This window comes from Trichoplax adhaerens, genomic scaffold (assembly GCF_000150275.1).
Source record: "Trichoplax adhaerens TRIADscaffold_4 genomic scaffold, whole genome shotgun sequence".
In the NCBI taxonomy this organism is placed as follows: domain Eukaryota; kingdom Metazoa; phylum Placozoa; class Uniplacotomia; order Trichoplacea; family Trichoplacidae; genus Trichoplax; species Trichoplax adhaerens.
In genome coordinates this window covers 1,006,189-1,026,437 of record NW_002060946.1, presented here as the reverse complement: position 1 = coordinate 1,026,437, position 20,249 = coordinate 1,006,189, and the positions used below count along the sequence as shown (strand labels likewise).

General features: G+C 32.7%; 2 protein-coding genes across 2 annotated transcripts; one reads left to right on the top strand and one right to left on the bottom strand.

Annotated features, from left to right (window-relative positions):
* Positions 1-1,858: 1,858 nt before the first annotated feature.
* On the top strand, positions 1,859-5,246 carry TRIADDRAFT_63822 (uncharacterized protein; the record flags this gene model as incomplete). The annotated part of the gene is made up of 7 exons (XM_002111782.1): positions 1,859-2,049; positions 2,311-2,433; positions 2,779-2,876; positions 3,037-3,322; positions 3,545-3,643; positions 4,643-4,676; positions 5,226-5,246. 7 exons carry the CDS (start codon positions 1,859-1,861, stop codon positions 5,244-5,246), a joined length of 852 nt encoding a protein of 283 aa, XP_002111818.1.
* Positions 5,247-6,016: 770 nt separating this feature from the next.
* On the bottom strand, positions 6,017-8,563 carry TRIADDRAFT_9389 (uncharacterized protein; the record flags this gene model as incomplete). The annotated part of the gene is made up of 2 exons (XM_002111306.1): positions 6,017-6,058; positions 8,426-8,563. Coding segments are annotated over 2 exons (180 nt in total), but the record flags the coding sequence as incomplete, so codon positions are not given.
* Between the last annotated feature and the right edge of the window lie 11,686 nt (positions 8,564-20,249).

The following is a 20,249-nucleotide window of genomic DNA, read 5'->3' as shown; positions in this document are numbered from 1 at the left end:
ACAGTATTCCAACCATAATCGTAGTAATAATAAAGAAGGATCAAAGCCGATTGATACTTTATGAGGCTTGCACGAGTTATGGTAGTACATTATAATAAAATCAATTAATAATGCAAGATAGTGGAAATCTGTTTAATACTATTGTACAGTATATCAATCGTATGATATAATGGGAGGAATTGGCCCATTTTTGGTACTTACATTATTCGATTTTATTTGGGTTGATTAGCCGGCTGTCATGTTCTATCCAGATAAGAAGGTTAAGATCAGCAGCCAGGTGGAAGCCAAGACGCGTTTAGGTTAACCAACACAGGGAAAGGATTGGGGGGAGAGAAAAAAAAATTGGCCACTAAAAGCATCAAGCTTGTTGAACGGTCGGTCGGTCGATTACAGACAGTATTCGACCACTTTGGTGAACGCAGTGTCCAAAATGGAAAGCAATCGATACGCACACTTGGAGATAATCCTACTGCAATAAGTCTAAGTATATGCAATAATCCTATAGGATAGATGGATAAAATTGAAAACGTCTGAAAATGTCTTTCTGTATCTTCAATTTTATATCGTCAACACGGCTATCCAATGCAACGGAAGTCCAGAAAGCAATATGTCGCCTTTGCTTCTTAACACCTGAAATGAAAATGATATACAGTGGTTTTATTGAATTATTTTCTCATTCTTCAACGGAAGTTAACCGCAGTACTCGATGATAATAAGTAGGACTCAATAGTCATCGATAATTCCGTAACGGCTATACAACTACGATATTACTTGGCCATGTGGACTGCAAGCAATGGATTATTCTTGCTACTTCAAAGACGATCTACCATTCAAAGATGGCCATCAGTGAAAAATGTTCAATGATCGTCAGTGCTTAGTCTGTGGGAATAATAATAAATGCCAGTGGAAAGGTTGTGTCAAGGTTCTACTATAGCTGTGGTAGTGGTTGTCATTGAAGCATCCACACAGGTGAAGCGTCTACTTGATGACTGTCGCAGGGTGAGTCGTCTGCCGTATACTACAGTACACTTTTACAGTGTACACTTGCATTCCATAGTAAAGCGTAGGACAGTATCCTGTACAATGCACTGTACCCACCCATACGGTCTTCCATCGGGGGCGTACCACGGTGGATGAAGTGAGTCGGTCAAGTCAATGACGACTACAGTACAGTGTACTCTACCAAGATGACGTCAGTCGTGTCAGTGTACCGTACTGAACAAGACACGTCCAATCCAGTTGTAGTGTCACCCACTACTAGTGTGTGTATGAAAAGACGTCAACCATGCATGCACGATGATCTCGCATGTCGTCTGACGTCTGCCGGTTATCTTGGCCACAACGTTTGTCAATATTGACTGTAGTGCCAGCGGCCTTAGCGCCATGGTACTGTACAGTACTATCCACTCAGTGTACAGTACTGTCCACTCAGTGTACTGTACAGTATGGCTTTAACGTAGAGTAGTCGACCGCGCAAACTCACTGGTCGTCCTAGATTGACACTGGCTACTACGGTACTGGAAAGAGTCGATCACGACTATACTAATACTTATATGGTAACAACCTTCTTGAGCTTTATACCAGACTCTCTTCCTGATCGTATAGTGCTGTGTGTGTGTGTGACTAAAGAAGACACAGATCGAATTGGTGGTTGGTAGAAACGTCGAAAAGGTATTAATCTCCATTTTTTTTTTTTTCCACGTCCTATCGCTTACCTTGTGACTTTTGAATCCTCCACGATCTACTCTGATTGCATCGGGGTAGAAATCTTTGCATATTGGCAACGTCATTTATAATTGCCTTGGATCGATCTCTCTCCCTCTCTCTCTGTACTCGATATCATTGCAAATAGTGACCCATGGCGACACATCGCCGCAGCCGTAGCCCTGGTGATCGTGACCGGTACGATCGTAATGATAATGATGGTCGTTCTAGAAAACATGGCTTAGACGATATGTTTCTACAAACAAGAAGAGAAGAAAGATGCAGAATTAGTGAAATGGGAGTCACTGGAGTCTGGGGAAATTCTCCTAAAGAACCAATAAACAAGTAAAGAGAGAGATAGCCGATTGATTTTACATGCGTATTCTAAATTGACTAGTACAACAATGTTTGCAGTTTGTTTTCTACCTTCTTATGCAGTACTGTAGATATGCCTAGTCGTTTTGTCTACCTTCGATAAAGTGCTTGCGTCAAGTTGAAACCATCATAAAGTGGTTGTGTCCTACTATAATTTACGCCTGTGTACAATCAATAAGTCAAATAATAAACGAGATTAAGAAATATCCTCTATATTTTATGTTCAAATAGTTCAGAAGATGAAGATGACGAGATGCAAGCTGCCAAGACAAACGAATCTTTTACTAATGGCAAGAGAAAAAATCACAAGGGTCACCATAAATCCAAAAAGAAATCTAAAAAGCATAAGAAAAGGTAGAATCGAGCAAATCATACCATGACTACCCTAATTTTAAACCGAAAAAATGATTTGTTAAATTATGGCAGTTCTAATTGATTTTGCAATGAAAGAAGTGGATAATCAATGCACTTGATATGGCAGTAATCTAAATTTAAAAATCTTCTAGTACATCATGATCACTGTTGTTGTCACTATCCAACCTCTCATTGTAATTAAAAAACTTGGGATAAGTTGAACTAGACATATCATTTTAACCAGCTGTTAAGGCGATAAATTGCTAGTATACTGTAGTATAATGCGACCTAACCATGCTACACGATACTCATCAATGGACTTTATTTCTAAAATAATCAAAGTAGAGAAAGGCGTAAGAAACATTCTGGTAGTGATGCGACTGAACCTGATGGTAGCCCTAGCGATGGAGAAAGTGATGAAGAATTATGGATCGAGAAAGACAGTGAGTACATTTTACCTTGATATCTTCAAAATGTTGTCTCTTTTAGCCAACACTCTTCCCCTTTATCCAATATCATTTGAAATTAACGTTGTTATTTATAATTATGGTTATAATTGCTGCCATCAAATCTGTGATAACAAAATGTATCTTATAATATTAGATACTGACAGTAAGAACGCTTTCATTGGGCCAACACCGTTGGTTCAAGTTGCACCGAGTTCGGGCCCTGTCAATTATGGTGGCGCTTTGTTACCCGGAGAAGGTGAAGCTATGGCACAATTTGTTGCTGCCGGTAAGCGTATCCCACGTCGTGGTGAAATTGGATTAACTAGTAACGAAATTGCAAACTATGAAACTTCTGGCTATGTGATGAGTGGTAGCCGTCATAGGAGAATGGAAGCTGTTCGTTTACGTAAAGAAAACCAAATTTATAGTGCTGATGAAAAGTGAGTACTGAAAGACAATGACTACATCAACCCAATCTTTAGTGCGACATTCTGACTACATTTTCAATATGGAACTCTGCATTAGTAAACTAAACTGACCTTTCATTCTATAGTAGTACAGCATTAGCTCAATTCATAGCAATAACGTCAATCTTTTATAGAACAAATTTATTAAGTAATGATGGATAAAAATACTTATAAATATGCTTTAAATTACCTTAGAATGGCATTGGCTTCTTTTAATTACGAAGAACGTTCTAAGCGAGAGAACGATATACTGAAAGGTTTCAGGCAGTTAGTCCATGCTAAGAGCAAAAGCAAGTAAATGCTGCAATGACATCCAACTTTCCTTCAGCGATCTTCAATTGGTAATAACCCTCAGTCATGAACCGCGTAACTGAAGATCTTTATCAAACATAACAATGATGAAAGTCTTAAGTATCTTTTAGAGAGTAAAAGTAATATGCTACGGATTACGTGATATTATTGTCTTCTCTTACTTATAAAACATGCTCATTGAGTATCATCATGTTAATGATAATGTGATATAAGATTTGTTATCGTTATTGACAATGCTAAATACTGCAAAACATGTTTGTTACGTAAAACTTATATTAGACTGATCTCTCTTTAGTATGGCAATCACTGCCTTTTATCATATTACCATAACTTATTACGTTTATTTCCCATGTCACTCGGTAATATGTATATATATACTAATACAACGAATTAAAGCGTCAGTATTACAAAATAGCATACAGAAAACCACTACCGTACTGATGTAGTAATGAATAAGCTCATATAAAAACGCACCTTGCTATTATACGTACTGCAAAGTCTTGATTATTGTTCATAAATACGTGACTTTACAGCCTTATCCTGTTTCGTCATTTTGATATAGCTACGGCTATATCAGATTGACAAACAATTTCCTATCAATTTATCTCAATTTTTGATGTACTGTGTAGCAATGTATTACTTAACGTTCCCAATGCATAAAATACTATCATGTTATTTTGCTACATTAAACTCTTATATCATCGGATTATTATTAATTAATTGTTTCATATTTCCATCAAATTTTTAAGGAATTTTTATATATGTGTGATATAAGCTAAAATTATTGACAACATTTTACTCCTTGTAACAGACAATAGTCTTATTTTCTCTTTATGGTTAATATTGGTATATCGCAAGTATACTGTAAGAAGAATGCAAGATTAAATTATACATATACGAGTACATCGTACCCTTATTCTCGTATCAGGAAGGAAAACGTTTTTATTAATTCTGTAATATATAGATGTTCCTATTATGTAGGCTCCTTAGCATGGGTGTCATTACACACGACGAGGTAGGATAGCATAGCAAGGATACTGCATACAACTGCTTGAGTAATATGCTAAAATAGTTTCCCGTAGCAAATCCTGGTCATAACAGAGTCCGCAGTAATTAACTACAAATCATATGCGGACTGAGCAATGAAATTCAAGATATATGAAATAAAATACGATATAACACTGTGTATAATAGCTGTTGGTAATAACACATCACTAAGGATAAATACAAGAAATCTTTTCTTGACCAGGCCAGGTGTTGAGTAAAATAATATAATAATAGATACTGTAGTTAAATCGAACTGGAAAGGAAAAAAATTTAAAGCAGTTTATAAAAACAAAAACTCATATTTGCATCGCAGTATTGCAAATCAGTACAACGGAATTTACAATACTCTACCGAGTCATGCAGCTTGCGTCAAAGATTGACAACGAATTCTTAATAGGAGAAGAAATCTTCCTTAATTGGATTATCAAGTTAAAATTGCAAAAAAATGCATCGTATGCACTACGTAAATTGAATGGAGGGAATTGTAACATATACAACATATTATATGACTGTACAGTTTGATAAATCCGATCAATAAAATGGAACAGAATAAAAACAGCCAGGTCAGCCAACTGAATCTGGTAATAGAGTCATCTCTATTTAGCCATGATCTTATTTGAATCATTAATAATAGCTAAAGTTTTATCACCAACACGATATTGTAGCCAAACTTTCATACTAAGAATAAGTATAATATTAAAATTTCAAAAAGTTCGTCGAATTTACTAATAAATGGCTAGCATATTTATAAGACAGCATATTACAATATTGGCAGTAAGATGAAAAAAAAAGAGAAAACGAGATCGAAGAGTATTGCACACTCAGTATTTCGTTAACAACGCATAATATTTTCTAATCTATTGGGATATCATCAATATTGATACTAATGCTCGATGTACACACACATATATGCTTTTAACATAAAGAATAGCCGTAAGGATAGCTATCACGTTGATAGGTATTAAAAAATCCTGAATTGATTGCTGACTGCATCATGGGATTGAAGGCGAAAGGAGTACTTGCTGAACTGCCGCTAAAAGCTGTCGGATGTCCATATTGCATCAAATTCCGTTTGCCAAATGATGGTACATTGTAATGATAATAACTAGAACTATTACTACCGTTTGTATGGCTGACTTGCTGTTGTTTCGGCCAAACGAAATAATTATTATATGCCTCTAAACTCATTGTTGGATGATGTCGAACTCGTATTGGATCCGCAAAAGATGGCGAATCGTTGTTGTGGTTATAAATACTGCTAGCAGTACTCTCTAGTGTGCTACTGGAACGTGTTGGACCTGTCGATTTCTGTCGCTTTCTCCACTTTGCACGCCGATTTTGAAACCATACCTATAAAGTGAAATGTATCATTAAATACGATTGCCTTTGTAAGGTAATAACTTTAAATTAACAAATATAGAACAGGATCACTATCAAGTGATTGACCATTACTATGTGCCGCTAGTATAAATAATAACTATAATCAATATTGTCTAAACATGATTAGAAAGTTTTATAAAATTTACGTCAACATCATAATTCTAAAATAGACTAATATTATTGCGAATTTTTGAATTTAAATCTCGAATCCATAAAATGATTTACAATCTTGTTTATTGGGAAAGCCTTATTTACAGCATCTATGTCTCTCGATTATAACTATTAGATAACTTAAGCTAATCCGAGACATAATGCTATACAGTAAGTTAATTACATGTAAGTAGATTACAATAATTAATTATCAGAACAGGAGAAGCAACCGACGTCAATAGCTGTAACTAAAAATTAATATGCTCCACTATCACTAACTACTAAAGCGAGTGCTTCATACCGTAAAAACATTGTTAGGCAAATAGCTGAATCATTAGTATGAATAACGATCTATAAATCGCTTATTTGAATACTTCTGTAAACTTGTATTTTTTAGAAACTTGCTAACATTACTACTTGAGAAATTCTTCTACGTAGCACAAATGGAGTGTTTGTAGGCTTCTCATGCAGAATAACTATTATCAGCGTTATTACTAATCAATTCTATTCAAAATTTTAAATTTTGTAATCTCCAATAATCAAAGTAATTTCTTGGTCTATCCCTCAATTAAGGAAATAAATAACACATAGTTAATTAGGCAAGATTCCCCAAACTAATAGCTAATTACTACATCATAATTACAGGCTGTATCTTACAAATTGATCTCCGATGAATTTAGGGAAAAAGGAGAAGACATTGTTAGAACTACCATGCAATACATTCATTTATACATCGAAGAAATATTCAGCTCTATACTGCAGACTGACAAGAATAACTAATTATATTATTGTATAATAATCTTGACTTAGAACATTGAACGAAATATAGATAATCACGAAATGAAGTCCAACTGAACAATAAACGAATTCTGGCAATTATGATAGTGAAATTTTTCGTGCTTTAGAAATAAGAACGGCGAAAAAGAGTAATGATTAATCATTGACTAAAAATAATTTATTCATTTAGTAGTCCTATCCAGTATATTTTGCTATCAATGCTGTACTAAAATACACAGCTTGCTTATCCAATTATCCGATGTGAAAATTATCAAATAAACAACTCTTTGTGCATACGCGTAACATAAATCGATATCGATGATGTTTCCATTGGAATTTTACTCATACGTATAGGCAAATCAATTTTGGTCTGTATTAATATTGAATTAGTGTTCTTTGTCAAAGCATCGGATAATGAATATACAGTGTCGTGATATGGAATCAACGGTAGCAACTAAATTCACGATTGGTAGCAATGTATTACGACTTAAGGAAAGATTTTGAATATAGGTGTATACTATTTTTCCCTTATCAATCGATATACGGGTAGTAAGAAGTTTTATTATTAAGTCAACCTACAGATTTTACCTGCATTTCTATTATTGCGCGTTTAGGTATTAATATAGGCTAATAATAAGAAAATTGGAACAGTAGTGGTACGTTAAATATTTAGAAGTTGCTGACTAGAGCACAATGCTATCTGATCACCCTGAAATACGTGTACTGCAATCAGATCGATATTGAATGATTTTACATGGGTCAACACTTTACCAATTAAGTGTTTAGACTATTGATAACTGATTATTGTAAACGTTCTCAGATTTTATAAAATTGTACAGTAGTTCGCGTCGAATGACGAATCACTGGTTACGATCATAGAATTTGTAAGTCTATGCGTATGCTTTATTCTATTTCTACTTGAAGATTTTCATTTCATTTTGAAGTTATAAACCCGAAGTATTACTAATATTTTAAATTGAGGCTTTTCCGTTAGGTATTGCTTATTGCCCGGTACTGATTTACAGTAATTTAACCGAAGTTAATAAATCGTTAAATGTAAATATTCTAGTATACAGCATACAAAACTTTCAAATTCAATACTTGAGTACACCATAAAAATAGTTTGTGATAATTGTTTTTTGGTTTCAAATTAGTGCAGTCAGTTATTTTCTTGTTATTGCTTCAAAGCAATAACGACTATATTTTAATACTGTATAATCAGCAAATACTATCAACGATATCAACCTTGATATTTACGAATCTATTTATAAGTGTTTTTGTAAAAAAACAATTTAATATTTTTAATCCATACTAATCTCTATTCAAATTAATGGCTGACAGGCAATAAAGAAATAATTACCATACTGATTAACGGGTTATTAACAGAGATTATTTATTTTACTTGCTAACCTGTACTTTTGCTTCAGTCAAATCAACTCGACTAGCAATTTCTTCTCGAGTAAATACATCCGGATAATGAGTAATTGCAAAAGCTTTCTCTAGTTCTTCTAACTGTCCATTAGTAAATGTAGTACGAAATCGTTTCTGCTTTTGCTTTTCAGAATCGGAATCTTCTCTTTCTAGGCGTTTCCTATTATTAATGGAAGCTGTGTCGTGTAATCTACTCAGGATAGATTCGTTATCGTAGGAAGATTCTACCATAGTTGTTCGATCTAATAGATGAAAGCAAACAGATCCAGACATAAATGATTACAGTAAAAAATTATTCAATTTAATCGCAGGATTATAATTATTAATTATGATTTAAGTACAAAGCAACCTGAAAATTACTATAATTTAATACGTGCAGTCCCTATGACTAAAATTGCATTCCTAACTTCTCAGGAAAATCTTTTATCAAATGAATTTAATTATGCTAACCAGATTGAATCTTTCTGTAGGGGAAAAAGTTACCGTATCGTGCTATATTGCAGGTAAGGGGCTGATCAGAAAAGTTTCAGAGGATGACTAACTATCATAATTACTAAGAGAAATTAAGTGTCAATCGCTTATATATGAGAGGAGCTATAAGGATAGAATTAACCGGCATAATTCCTAATTAAAAACCTTGAATCTCCCTAATTGCCACGATATTATCTAACGTCAATTGAGATAACATCGTTCGTTTAATTGTTTTCAAATTTACACAACAACGTCAATTAACACAAATTTAGAAACTGTTGTAATCCAAATAAATTAACAATTTATGCTTGAATAAAATCGACTATTGTCTTATTTGTCAATGGATTTATATTAAAACTGTTCAATCTCTTTTTTTTCTTCCGTAGCTGTAAGTACGTCAATTCGGTTATTATTCTTCTTATTATTGTTGTTATTATCTTTTACCCAATAATATTAATAGACAATAGAGAACATAAAGTAAAACCATTTAAACGATAGGTAATATCATCCTAAAGTAATGAAAATTGGCTATTAATATGTCAAATAATGGATTATTTTTATCTATATAGATGATGAAAACAACTGTAAGCAGATTAATGTCGATTAGATAAACTATTAATCAATCTTGTTTTCATAGTCAATCATAAATTAAAAGGAAAAACAACATGCCGTCGATATGCCAATTCCTTCAATTTTCTATCAATGTCTGTATTCTATCGTTACCCTAAATAAGCAAATAGGCTATTTGCTAATTTTTGTGTAAAGAGAATTTACTGTAGTTTTTTTAAGAGTGTTTACCGAATGTATCATGAATGTTGTACAGTAGAGTAGTAAAATTAGGTTGATGATCATTTTTACAGTTACTATTTAATCTAAACAATCTATATTCAATCTACCGTGGCATTCAGCTAATATCACAGATTAAACTATTCAGATGAAACAAAATTAAAATAGATGATAATGAATCAATAAGCAATAATTAAAATAATATAATTAAATTGCTATCGTTAAGTTACGTTGCGAAACTTGGGATGTAGTTGTTAGCGATCGAAATATACCGGGTTGATACAGTATTTAAAAAACTGCATCTCCATCTTAGATCTACTTGTATACAATATTCATATGGTTACTTATACGGTAGTTTGCCCATGATTACCAGAAAAAAAGGTACACGATATAGGGGGCTTGATCGAAAATATTACTCTTGAGGGAGTTTTACCTGAGTGCAGTATCGGTCTAATACAATTTGTAGAATATATAGTTAAAAACGAAAGGTTGATTGTCGTCTCCACAACTTCAGGAAATATCTGAGCGATTTAGGTGGAAATCTTTTCTTACTAAATAGACTACGGTATCCTCTATCATCATGCACCAACAGATATAGTCATTAATTTTTAAAATGACACAATGAATAGAAAGCGTAAACTGCGCGAAAACTCGGTCATTTAGAAAAAGTATGTCATTATTTTATTTAATCGAAGTTAAAATTGACTGTGTGTATTGGTTATTAATGTTCTGTTATACGTATAACTTTGCTATGGCAGTTTTCATTTTAGATCATGGTATACGTACGATAATTCGGCCGTGACATTACCCGTACATTTTACTGTAAAATTGATTTTTAACCCTGCTGACTTCTAGACGTGATCAAAATGAGAAAAACTGGACTTGAAAATAAGTGAATAGCATACTTCAAGTAAATGGGTTGATTTATCTCACCTATTTTACTATTCCGATATGATTATTTTTAGATGAGCTCTTTTACACTAATGATTTGAATGATTTTCAGATCTTATACAGTACGTATCATCTATACAACTAGCTTAGGCCGTCGTTCTATTCATTAATTAAAATAAGTCGTTGTAAGATAATTCCATCATCGAACATTTCAAAACAGTTTACGCTGAAATTAGGTTGAACTAGTCGGCCGTGACTATAGCAAAAACCGTGTCACGGCAAAAAAAAAGGAAGAGAACAACTGAATGACTGTACCCCTACCTGAGTAAAGAATTAGAAAAGGATTCATAAAGTAGTGTATAAAACGATGACAAAACGAACAATTAAGGTAATTACACTACTACAATATTAATTAATTGACTACGCGTTACTAAGTAGCTTATTAAAAATAATATATGATTATGCAAATGAAATTCTACTAAACGATCAGGGTAAAAGATAGTCCGTATACCCTTTTGCCAATATTATCTGACCACGATTCACATAAAAAATGACCTTTTGATTAATGTGCTGTTGTTTTAACTGCGGTCCAGACAGTCAAGAAATCTAAGCTGAAGTCTTCTTTTTTATCCATTTTTTCTGTTGTTGTCGTTGAATGTAAGCTTACACTAATATCTTATCCTAATACTGTCTGACTATTGTAACTATGTTAAGTGGTTGGTGTATTGTGTAAACTAACGGCGGCGGGTGTTGGTCCAATCGAGCGATGACTTTGTCGGAGAGAATTTTAATATTCTTGCATAATATTAAAACTGGCCAATGTTGGCGTAAGCAACACTGACTAGGCGTTGAGTCAATAATTAGCTATGGTGTTTAATATTTATGTCTACATTGGTCACAAGCACTACGTAATACAGAGTGAATGCAAGGTGGATGAAAAGAAGTTTAAAAAAAACGATTCATGATTTTATCTCTCTTTCTTTCTTGACGACGCTACAGTGTAAAAGTATCGTTTTTATCTACTATTTGTTTATTCTTGAGCCATTGCTATTTTAACTAGATGATGTCTCATGGAATCTTTCTCTACCAGTATCTACCGTAGAATAGGGTATATAAATGATTGCGCTACCGTATCCATTTTACGGAGTTAAATTGAAGTAACTCTTTCTTTAAAAAAAACAAGACAGTTTATTTTTTTTTCTTCAACTCAAAAATTACATTTATTTTTTCAATACAAATTTCCTACGGATTAATCTAATTCGATCAGAGAAAATCAATCTATTTGATCGCTATGAACGGGTATTTGAGCTCTTGCACAGACAAAAAAAAGTACCCTCCCTATTCCAAATCTAGCGTGGCTAGTGAACTGTTCCTGCCGGTAGAAATGGATTAAATCTACCATGATTGCAATCAATGCAATCAATTAATTTGTATTCATTTCGTGAAAGGAAAGGATGCATTTAAAATGATGGGGTCTATTGACGAGGGGGATCCTGCTGTGGTACTGAAGTCTTCATTGAATTCGCTTGGATGGCGATGTAATCGATACAAATTGAACTGATGGTGAAGGAAAAATGCTATCGTCTCATTGTAGACGACCTTAACCCTTAACTTTTATCCATACTACCGCAGAATAGAACGCCATGCGAGTCTGCCAACAGTAAAAAACTTTCATTAGCTGCAATCGCTATCTAGTCCCTATATCCTCTTTTCTTGGACGGTTCATAATTGTACTCATAACGCAAAGTAGAGCATTGTTGGAGGCTGTCTGCCATGGCAATTTCAATTTCCCCCCCCCCCCCGTGAAACGTATCAAATGAAGATAAATTGAACGGATACTGAACAAGAAATGATATCATCTTCTCCTAGATGCTAGAATCCATTGACTTTAATCTATCTTGCCCGACTATAAATTGCAATCGTCTCCGATTGCTATCGAGTCGATTGGCCATTCTGGTCAAATTACTATCGGCCTAGCATCGACGATTGCGAAAGAAATGATATCATCTTCTCTTAGATGCTAGAATCCATTGACTTTAATCTATCTTGCCCGACTACAAATTGCAATCGAGCCGATTGGCCATTCTCGTCAAATTACTATCAGCCTAACATCGACGATTGCGTCCATGTTAGGCTTTGATTGTTAAGACCGTCGAGCGGGCTGCTGTCTGGCCATTGCCATGGTCCCATGTTCCGGACCATCAAGTGAGTGAAATATGCGTGAAGGGAAATAATGCTGTAGGAAAATAACAACAACAGGCATCAAAGGGAAGGAGACTGTATGACTGTCATCTGATTGAATCGCGTGAAAGTCAACCATCGTCATTCTACACTTGTTACTGTGATGTCACAGATGTCACACGCCTTGACTGTATTGTAGTCTGACTACTCTTCCTCAATCTCTTTGTGGTGAGTAAAGCGCGTCCAAATGCCGGCTAGCAAAATGGTCGAGGATAGTAAGTAGGAATGATTCTGAGGAAGTTATTGCCTACCAACGGAAATCATGTCGATGTGTTAATATGAATGGAAGTTCAAAATTTCCAAGTTGTAGTATGACTTTGAAATAATTGCCTTTAAGAATGAATGGCTGGCTGCCCCTAACGTATCCATCTCATGATCAAGAAAGCAAATCCAACCTTATTACGTTCTACGTATTTTATCACCTAACAACATATCAGACTAATTTCATTCTTTCTTAGGGATATTTTCAATTTATAATGTCTTCCCCCCCCCCCCCCCACTCAGCCAATTTTCACCCCCATTCATTTCAAAAGGGTCAAAAGGAAAACTTCACTAGCAACGGAAAGAAAAGAATGGACAAAACCATGCATAACTTTACAAGTATGATAGGATATCTTGGGCAATAACAAATTCAAATAGATCCATGTAGGATAGGAATGTTGTACGCTCTTAATCCTCTTCCAATACTGTATTACTATCCAACATGTGACTAGGGCTATTTTGGAAAGTAATTCACCAAGAAGCCAATGGTGTTGATGGAGTAAAAAGTATCACTATCAACCATGCAATATCATGGCTTCATCAACAATATACGTACAACCCATCAGAAAATGAATCATATTATGTGTATTTGGATATTGTAAATGATGATTATTGTACCTTTTTCAAAATAGTTTACGTTGCGAACGTGGATATGAATAGAATAATATAATATATTGATCAAAGGATCATCCCCATCGGTATACAATAATCAATGTTATTATACTACCATGACATCATTTTAGCCGCTAGAGAGAGTAGCGTCTGCTAGTATTTAGTTGATGGTGTTAAATAATGCTCGTCATCAGCTAACCCCAAAGTCACGATCAACTAGCAATAGCAGCGTATTCTTATTGAGTTAAGTTAACAAAATTGGAGAATGCAAGAAATTAAATAATAAAAAAAAAAGGTTATAAAAAAGGAAAAATCTTAAACCACCAGGCCTATTGAGGGGTATTAAAGATATGAAATTCAACACGGCTAAAAGCATTCTGCAAACATTTCCAACACGACTTACCACTTTCATTAGCGGTCATAGTCAATATGTAATAGCAGATCAATGACAAGATCTTGTCTTCTACCTTTTGAATAAAAAATTAAATTCAACTTGTAGACTTTAGATACGATCCAAGCCAAAGAGTTGCAATTCAATTTGCACGATCGTTAGACTTCAATTTCTTTAGCCAATAAGTAGGACAATTTGGTCAACAAAAAGCGACTACTATAGCCTGGATTCAACACTTCTGGATTGCGGATAGCAAGCTAATTTATTGACTATAATTAGGGTAAACACTAGGTGGAAGTTACCAGTCTTCAGCAAGTCAATCTTTTTTCAAATAAAGTTGATCGTAGATTCACAAGAGTAACACCAATATAATGCTTAATTTGCATCAACTAATAGATTAACGAGTTTAATAATTTCAACAATTTACCAATGCCAGCTTGAAGTTTGAAAATCTGTTATCTCGATAATAGGATGCTATTGACTTGATGAACCTTAGCTCTGATTAACACAACTTTGGTCCTTGATTGAATCGATTTTATCAAGAATTAGCTGTTTATCTTAAATTATTCTAACTCCAATCTCGGAATACTGGATATACTCGTATTTCAATTCAATGATGGATATTTTCTCTATCTGTTCCAATCTCGTGTCTCTCTCTTTCAATCACTCTGTCGTTCGTTCTGCCTCTTTCTCTCTCTTTTACTCCTTCTCTCTCTTTCACTCGTGATCTTCAAGGAGAATTCTAATGAATAAATCCAATTCTTAAAAGTGGCTTACAATCAATCTCGAAGATACTTTTTTATAGTCATTGAATTTGAAGACGTTTTCCAAAAAAAGTAATAAATTCCAATTAAACAATGAGTTATTAATAATGAAGTAACATTAAAACTGAATTATTTGATAAAAACTTTAAAGATACATCGATTAGGAAGGGCGGTGAAGATTAAATTAAATGAATTTCCTTAAAAAAAGTTTAACTCAGTATATTCAGAATCAAAGATGATTACTATAATCCAATTTGATCAACTAATTGGATTGATATTACTGAAATAATGTTAGTTAGTTAGTTGTAAATTCAACTGAATAGCTATCAAAAGATTAAAGCAGTTAATTAAGTTGAAGTCATTAAATAAATGCGACTAATTGAGTTGGCTGATCTTGTGCACTTTTTAATTAGCAGATGAGATCTACCTATACAAATAAGGCATTTTTAGATAGATGCCGTATACATACAAGTATGCAGACTCGTAAGTATAGAATGAAGGCACCCTGTTGTACCAATAGCCAACTACGCGTTTGATTGGATTGTTTGTATAGGAAGTAATAAAATAACCTGCTATAATATTAAGCAATTAGGCGTCTAACAAATTGCATTAGCAATTAAAAAGAGTTGATTGTTAAGCAAAAGTTCAACATTAGAATGATATTGTCTTCATGAATAATAAACATTACTTAACTGCAATTAAACAGCTCTATTAGCAATACGTATTGGCGCCATCATTGTTGACATATTAATAATTATTATTTCTAATTCGTTAAGATTCTTGCCCGACTATGTTATTGTCGTGACTATGTCCAGTCATTGTCGCCATTTCACCTCCACTCCCTTTCCTGTTACCTGACATGTTACTATGTCGTCCTACCAATCCTTACTCATCATTTTCTCTTCTACTCCTCTATTTAATCATTTTACAGGAATATTATTGTAATCATTTTTTCCAACATTTACTAGAGATGTCGTGCTCGTCGCCCTTGTCTATTAAACTTTTCATCCTTTTTTAAATCGTCTGTTATATTCAACGACAACAACAACATTTAGATAAAATAAAATGACGCTTATTAATTAAAAAAAAAAATAAAAATTAATAGTCTTCTTTAATCTGGGCAATAATAAAATAAGATGATAATGATAATTTTCATTTCCCTCTTGAGGAGAAAGAGTAGATCATTGATGGTTAGAGCAGCAGTCTATAGTGGTCAAATACTCAACTATTATAGATTGTATCTACACCGAGGATAGATGTATAAATAGGAAAACCTCATAGGTATTATTATCTTTTTATAATAATTATGATAACGGTGATTAGAATAATCAAAATCTTCATAAGGAGGGGTAAAAAAAATTGAAAATAAGAACATAAAAGGAAGAGTATTCTTTAGGGCTAAAAGTAATAGCAAGTCGAAGACTGCGTCAAAAATAAAACAAGCAATACGGATATAGTCGATATTAACGAGATCATAGTGCTTTTATCCTGCCAGACGACATAAAATTGCAATTCAATACATCAAGTAACTCAATATGTCTAGCATTTATATTACTCTACTGTTTGCAGCTGCCATTTGATTCTTAAAATAAATTAATTGACAGAATTGTATTGTGTTGATACAACTACTTGCGTGGAATATTTTAATGCCAACTACTACAGAGAGCACTCCATTCAAGTTGGGACTTTAACTCACGCTATTCAGTCATCAGTATCAATCAATTCGAGACAATCTAATGAGAAAGTAGTAAATTACCCATTATCGAATAATACGAAATTGAAATGATTTGTCCGAGTCTTATCAAGTTTTTTATATTCGTTTTATAACATAAGCTCACAGTCATATTTCCATAACCTTTCTTGTGCAGTATATAAATAGAGAAATATTTAGTTCATTTTATTTCGTGACCCGTTAAATACGAGGCACTATAAAAAGCCTCAAAAATGACAATTGAATTGAAAAGGTCACTATTTCTATTGCTATCTTTGCACATCTTCTCCGATGCTTTCCATGATACACAATACTTTGACCTAGTTTACACTTATGGCTTTCTTCCTATATCTATTTCTATTTCACAATCTAATTACTCTTCTTATTCAATTCTTCACATTTAATAAAGCAGTTATTATTTAATTATTATTCTAGTTGATATTTTATGTTATATCTATTGACGGAATTCTTTTTTGATCCGTATCATCTTGTTGTAACATTCTAATTAATCCGCTCGTTAGATTGAAAATAACTATATAATACATATTGAATTAATAATCAATGGAATATGCGAACATTATTAATGAATGATAGTCATTAATTATCCTTACTATCGTATTCTATCGAATACTGGTAATCGATTACTATCGATCGATTCTTATTTCAATTTAATTAACTTATCTTTAAGATATCAAAATATATATAGGCCCACCATAACCAAAATAATACACGATAAACGTTCCTTTAATTTTTTATTCTGAAGATATAATGAATTCTTTGACTGCTATTTTATCCAATGGATAAATGAATATCCAAATATAAGGGATTTTGTGTGATCATTGCTTATATTATTGATACTACATATAACATATATACTAGTTTTCTAAATAGATAACTACGCTATTGCTACAGCTATCAATATGATCTTCATCTTTCATCTAGGTACTAAAAAAAAATCAATGTCATATAAATACACTCTCTTTGTAAATTAACACGAGTAAAGATGATAGCAATGATTGTAAAAGGTCGACGACAGTCAATGAATTCATTGCAACTTGTATAAGCTATTCCATGATCATTAATCAAGCAACATCTGCAGGATAAAAATAAAATTCATATGCTTATTGTTGAAATTTAATTAAAAAATAACTGTGACATTTAAAACAAATTAATACAGTTTACAAATAATAACTGAATCAATTTAATTATGGTGAATACAACTATTATATTTATTTATTTGTTGATACAATCTACAGCGAGCCTTTTGTATAACATGGCTAGCATTACAATAACCACGTAGTTGATTCTTACTTTTAATTAGTCGATAATTAACCATTGTAATAGATACGACAGTTAAAATAAGGCGTTGAAAGACGAACCTACAAGTATGCATAAAATATAAATGATAATAAACTAATTGGATCAGCAATGAACAAGTCACGAAAGTGCGATTGATAAAATTTTAATGAAGTAGAATACGAGAAAGCAGCCAAAAAGTCAACTAAGTAATCTGTTAATAGGATCAAAATTAAATAAACTAATACTTTCAGTACCGCTACTGCTATATATGCTATCATCAATATTTCTTATATGTTAATGTCACTAATATAGAGATCAGCCAATACTGCAAAGATACATTAGCGCAGTAACAGGACGCAGAAGTTTGTTTTGATATCCAATCTATAGAATTTGGATAACAATACAAAGAGCATATTCTATAAAAGGTAAGACTCACAAAAATGTAGCATAAGTTAGACTAGGAAAAAAGTTAAAGCTTAAGATAACTAATTTATTAATATTGCTTTAATAAATACTGAATCAGCGTATATGATTGATTCTATTCATAAGACTTTTTTTCGTCTACCCATATTTATAATGCTAGCTAAGTGAAGACATCTAGATATACGAAAATACTGCTGGCAAATGCAAAATAAAATGTCATTAATAATATTATATTATCTTACTAATATGCTAGTAATTATTTTGTTAGTAACGGTCTACATTTCAGTGTGAATAGACAATGTTAGCCGGTAAAGGATAAGATAAAGCGATTAATTCAACAAAGATAATTAGCGTCATGTATACCTTTATAGGGTCTATCTTTGTATACTCAATCGCGATCAGTAATTAATTAATCATGCTAAACAACATTAAGTTAAACAACAAATTAATATTCCTACCAATTTTTAGCTATTCTTGTCGACAGGATCAAGATTACAAATGAACATATTATGTGTTTGTTTATGATCGGAAAGCTTATCAGCTATAGATAATAGCCAAGACTAATTTGATAAATTGATTAAAAAAATTGGATGTCATAGAAATAAAAAAAGGAGAAAAAAATATGCCTCTATCCTCAAGGCCAATTTAAATTTAATTAACGACCAACAATGACTCATTCACGGATAACTAAGTCGGTTGCTTTAATTTTCTAAATTCCAAATTAAGCCTTGGCATAATAACAATATAGGAATAAATTGTATAAACAGGATGATGGATAATAATAATTATGTTGATAGTTTTGTTAATCTAATTTTTTCATTACGGTTAAATGCTTTTAAATGTCAAAATTATTCGATCAGTATATATATACATATCAAATCGGTCTTATTTTAAAGAAATCATTTTGATAAAATTTCCAAATGGGAGTCGATCAAGAGAGGTGTTAAAAATAACCTCTTATCAAAATTAGTAAGTAATTATTTGGCACTTAGCCGCGCATAATTTGCAGGACTGCGATAATATGACAATGTCAACATCGGCGGTTTCATGCGTTATTTCAGTATATTCAAAATGAGGTCAAACTAAACTTGCTAAACTAAATTATCTCACTCATTTATGCCATATAAAAGTTATTTAATATCCAAAAAATTTCTAATTAACTTGGAAAAATATAATAACGACATACGGGTGGACGAATTATTTAGACGAACCGACAACTATACTATTTATTCATTACTTATTAATCGCCTTCATGTAGGTCACGATGAAATCAAATAACAAAAGATGCAAATTATCCTTCATGGACATTAAGTTTTTTTGTTCGATTGCAATCAATTACCTGACAACAACAACTTGATCAATTTTCTCGTTAGATTCTTTCAGTATGTAATGACAAAATAGTTAGTAAACATCCTTTTGTATCAATAACGAGAATAGGACATATAATTGAGTAATAGATTCAATTGCACTAGTCATTTTTCATTTAGCTAGAGTTAATTTTCAATCTGTTAATCAAATAATATATTTTACATAGCTGTTATAATTTACAGTTGGCGAATAACGTGAACTATTCCGTATAGCAATGATTCTGTAAAGACAATGTAATACTAACGTTTGCTTATGCATACGCGTAGTTTAGCTGGCACTGTAGTATCTAAGCAAAGATTACAAGAATAGTCATTTTACAAATTACATAATTTAACCTATGTTTAACCTGGAAGGGAAAATAAATTTTTCTTCCATACTATAATTAACTCTATTTTCTATTTGAATGTGGTAGTAACATAGAACAGAGTCGCTTTATATTGCACAATGCAATCCTTCCTGTTTATTACTACATACTTCATGTACTCTAGTAACTCTACATCGATATACAATTAATAATTCATAAAATAGATATAGTCACTGACTAATTTCTACGTTAAGATTATTAATCAATTCATCTTTGGGTTT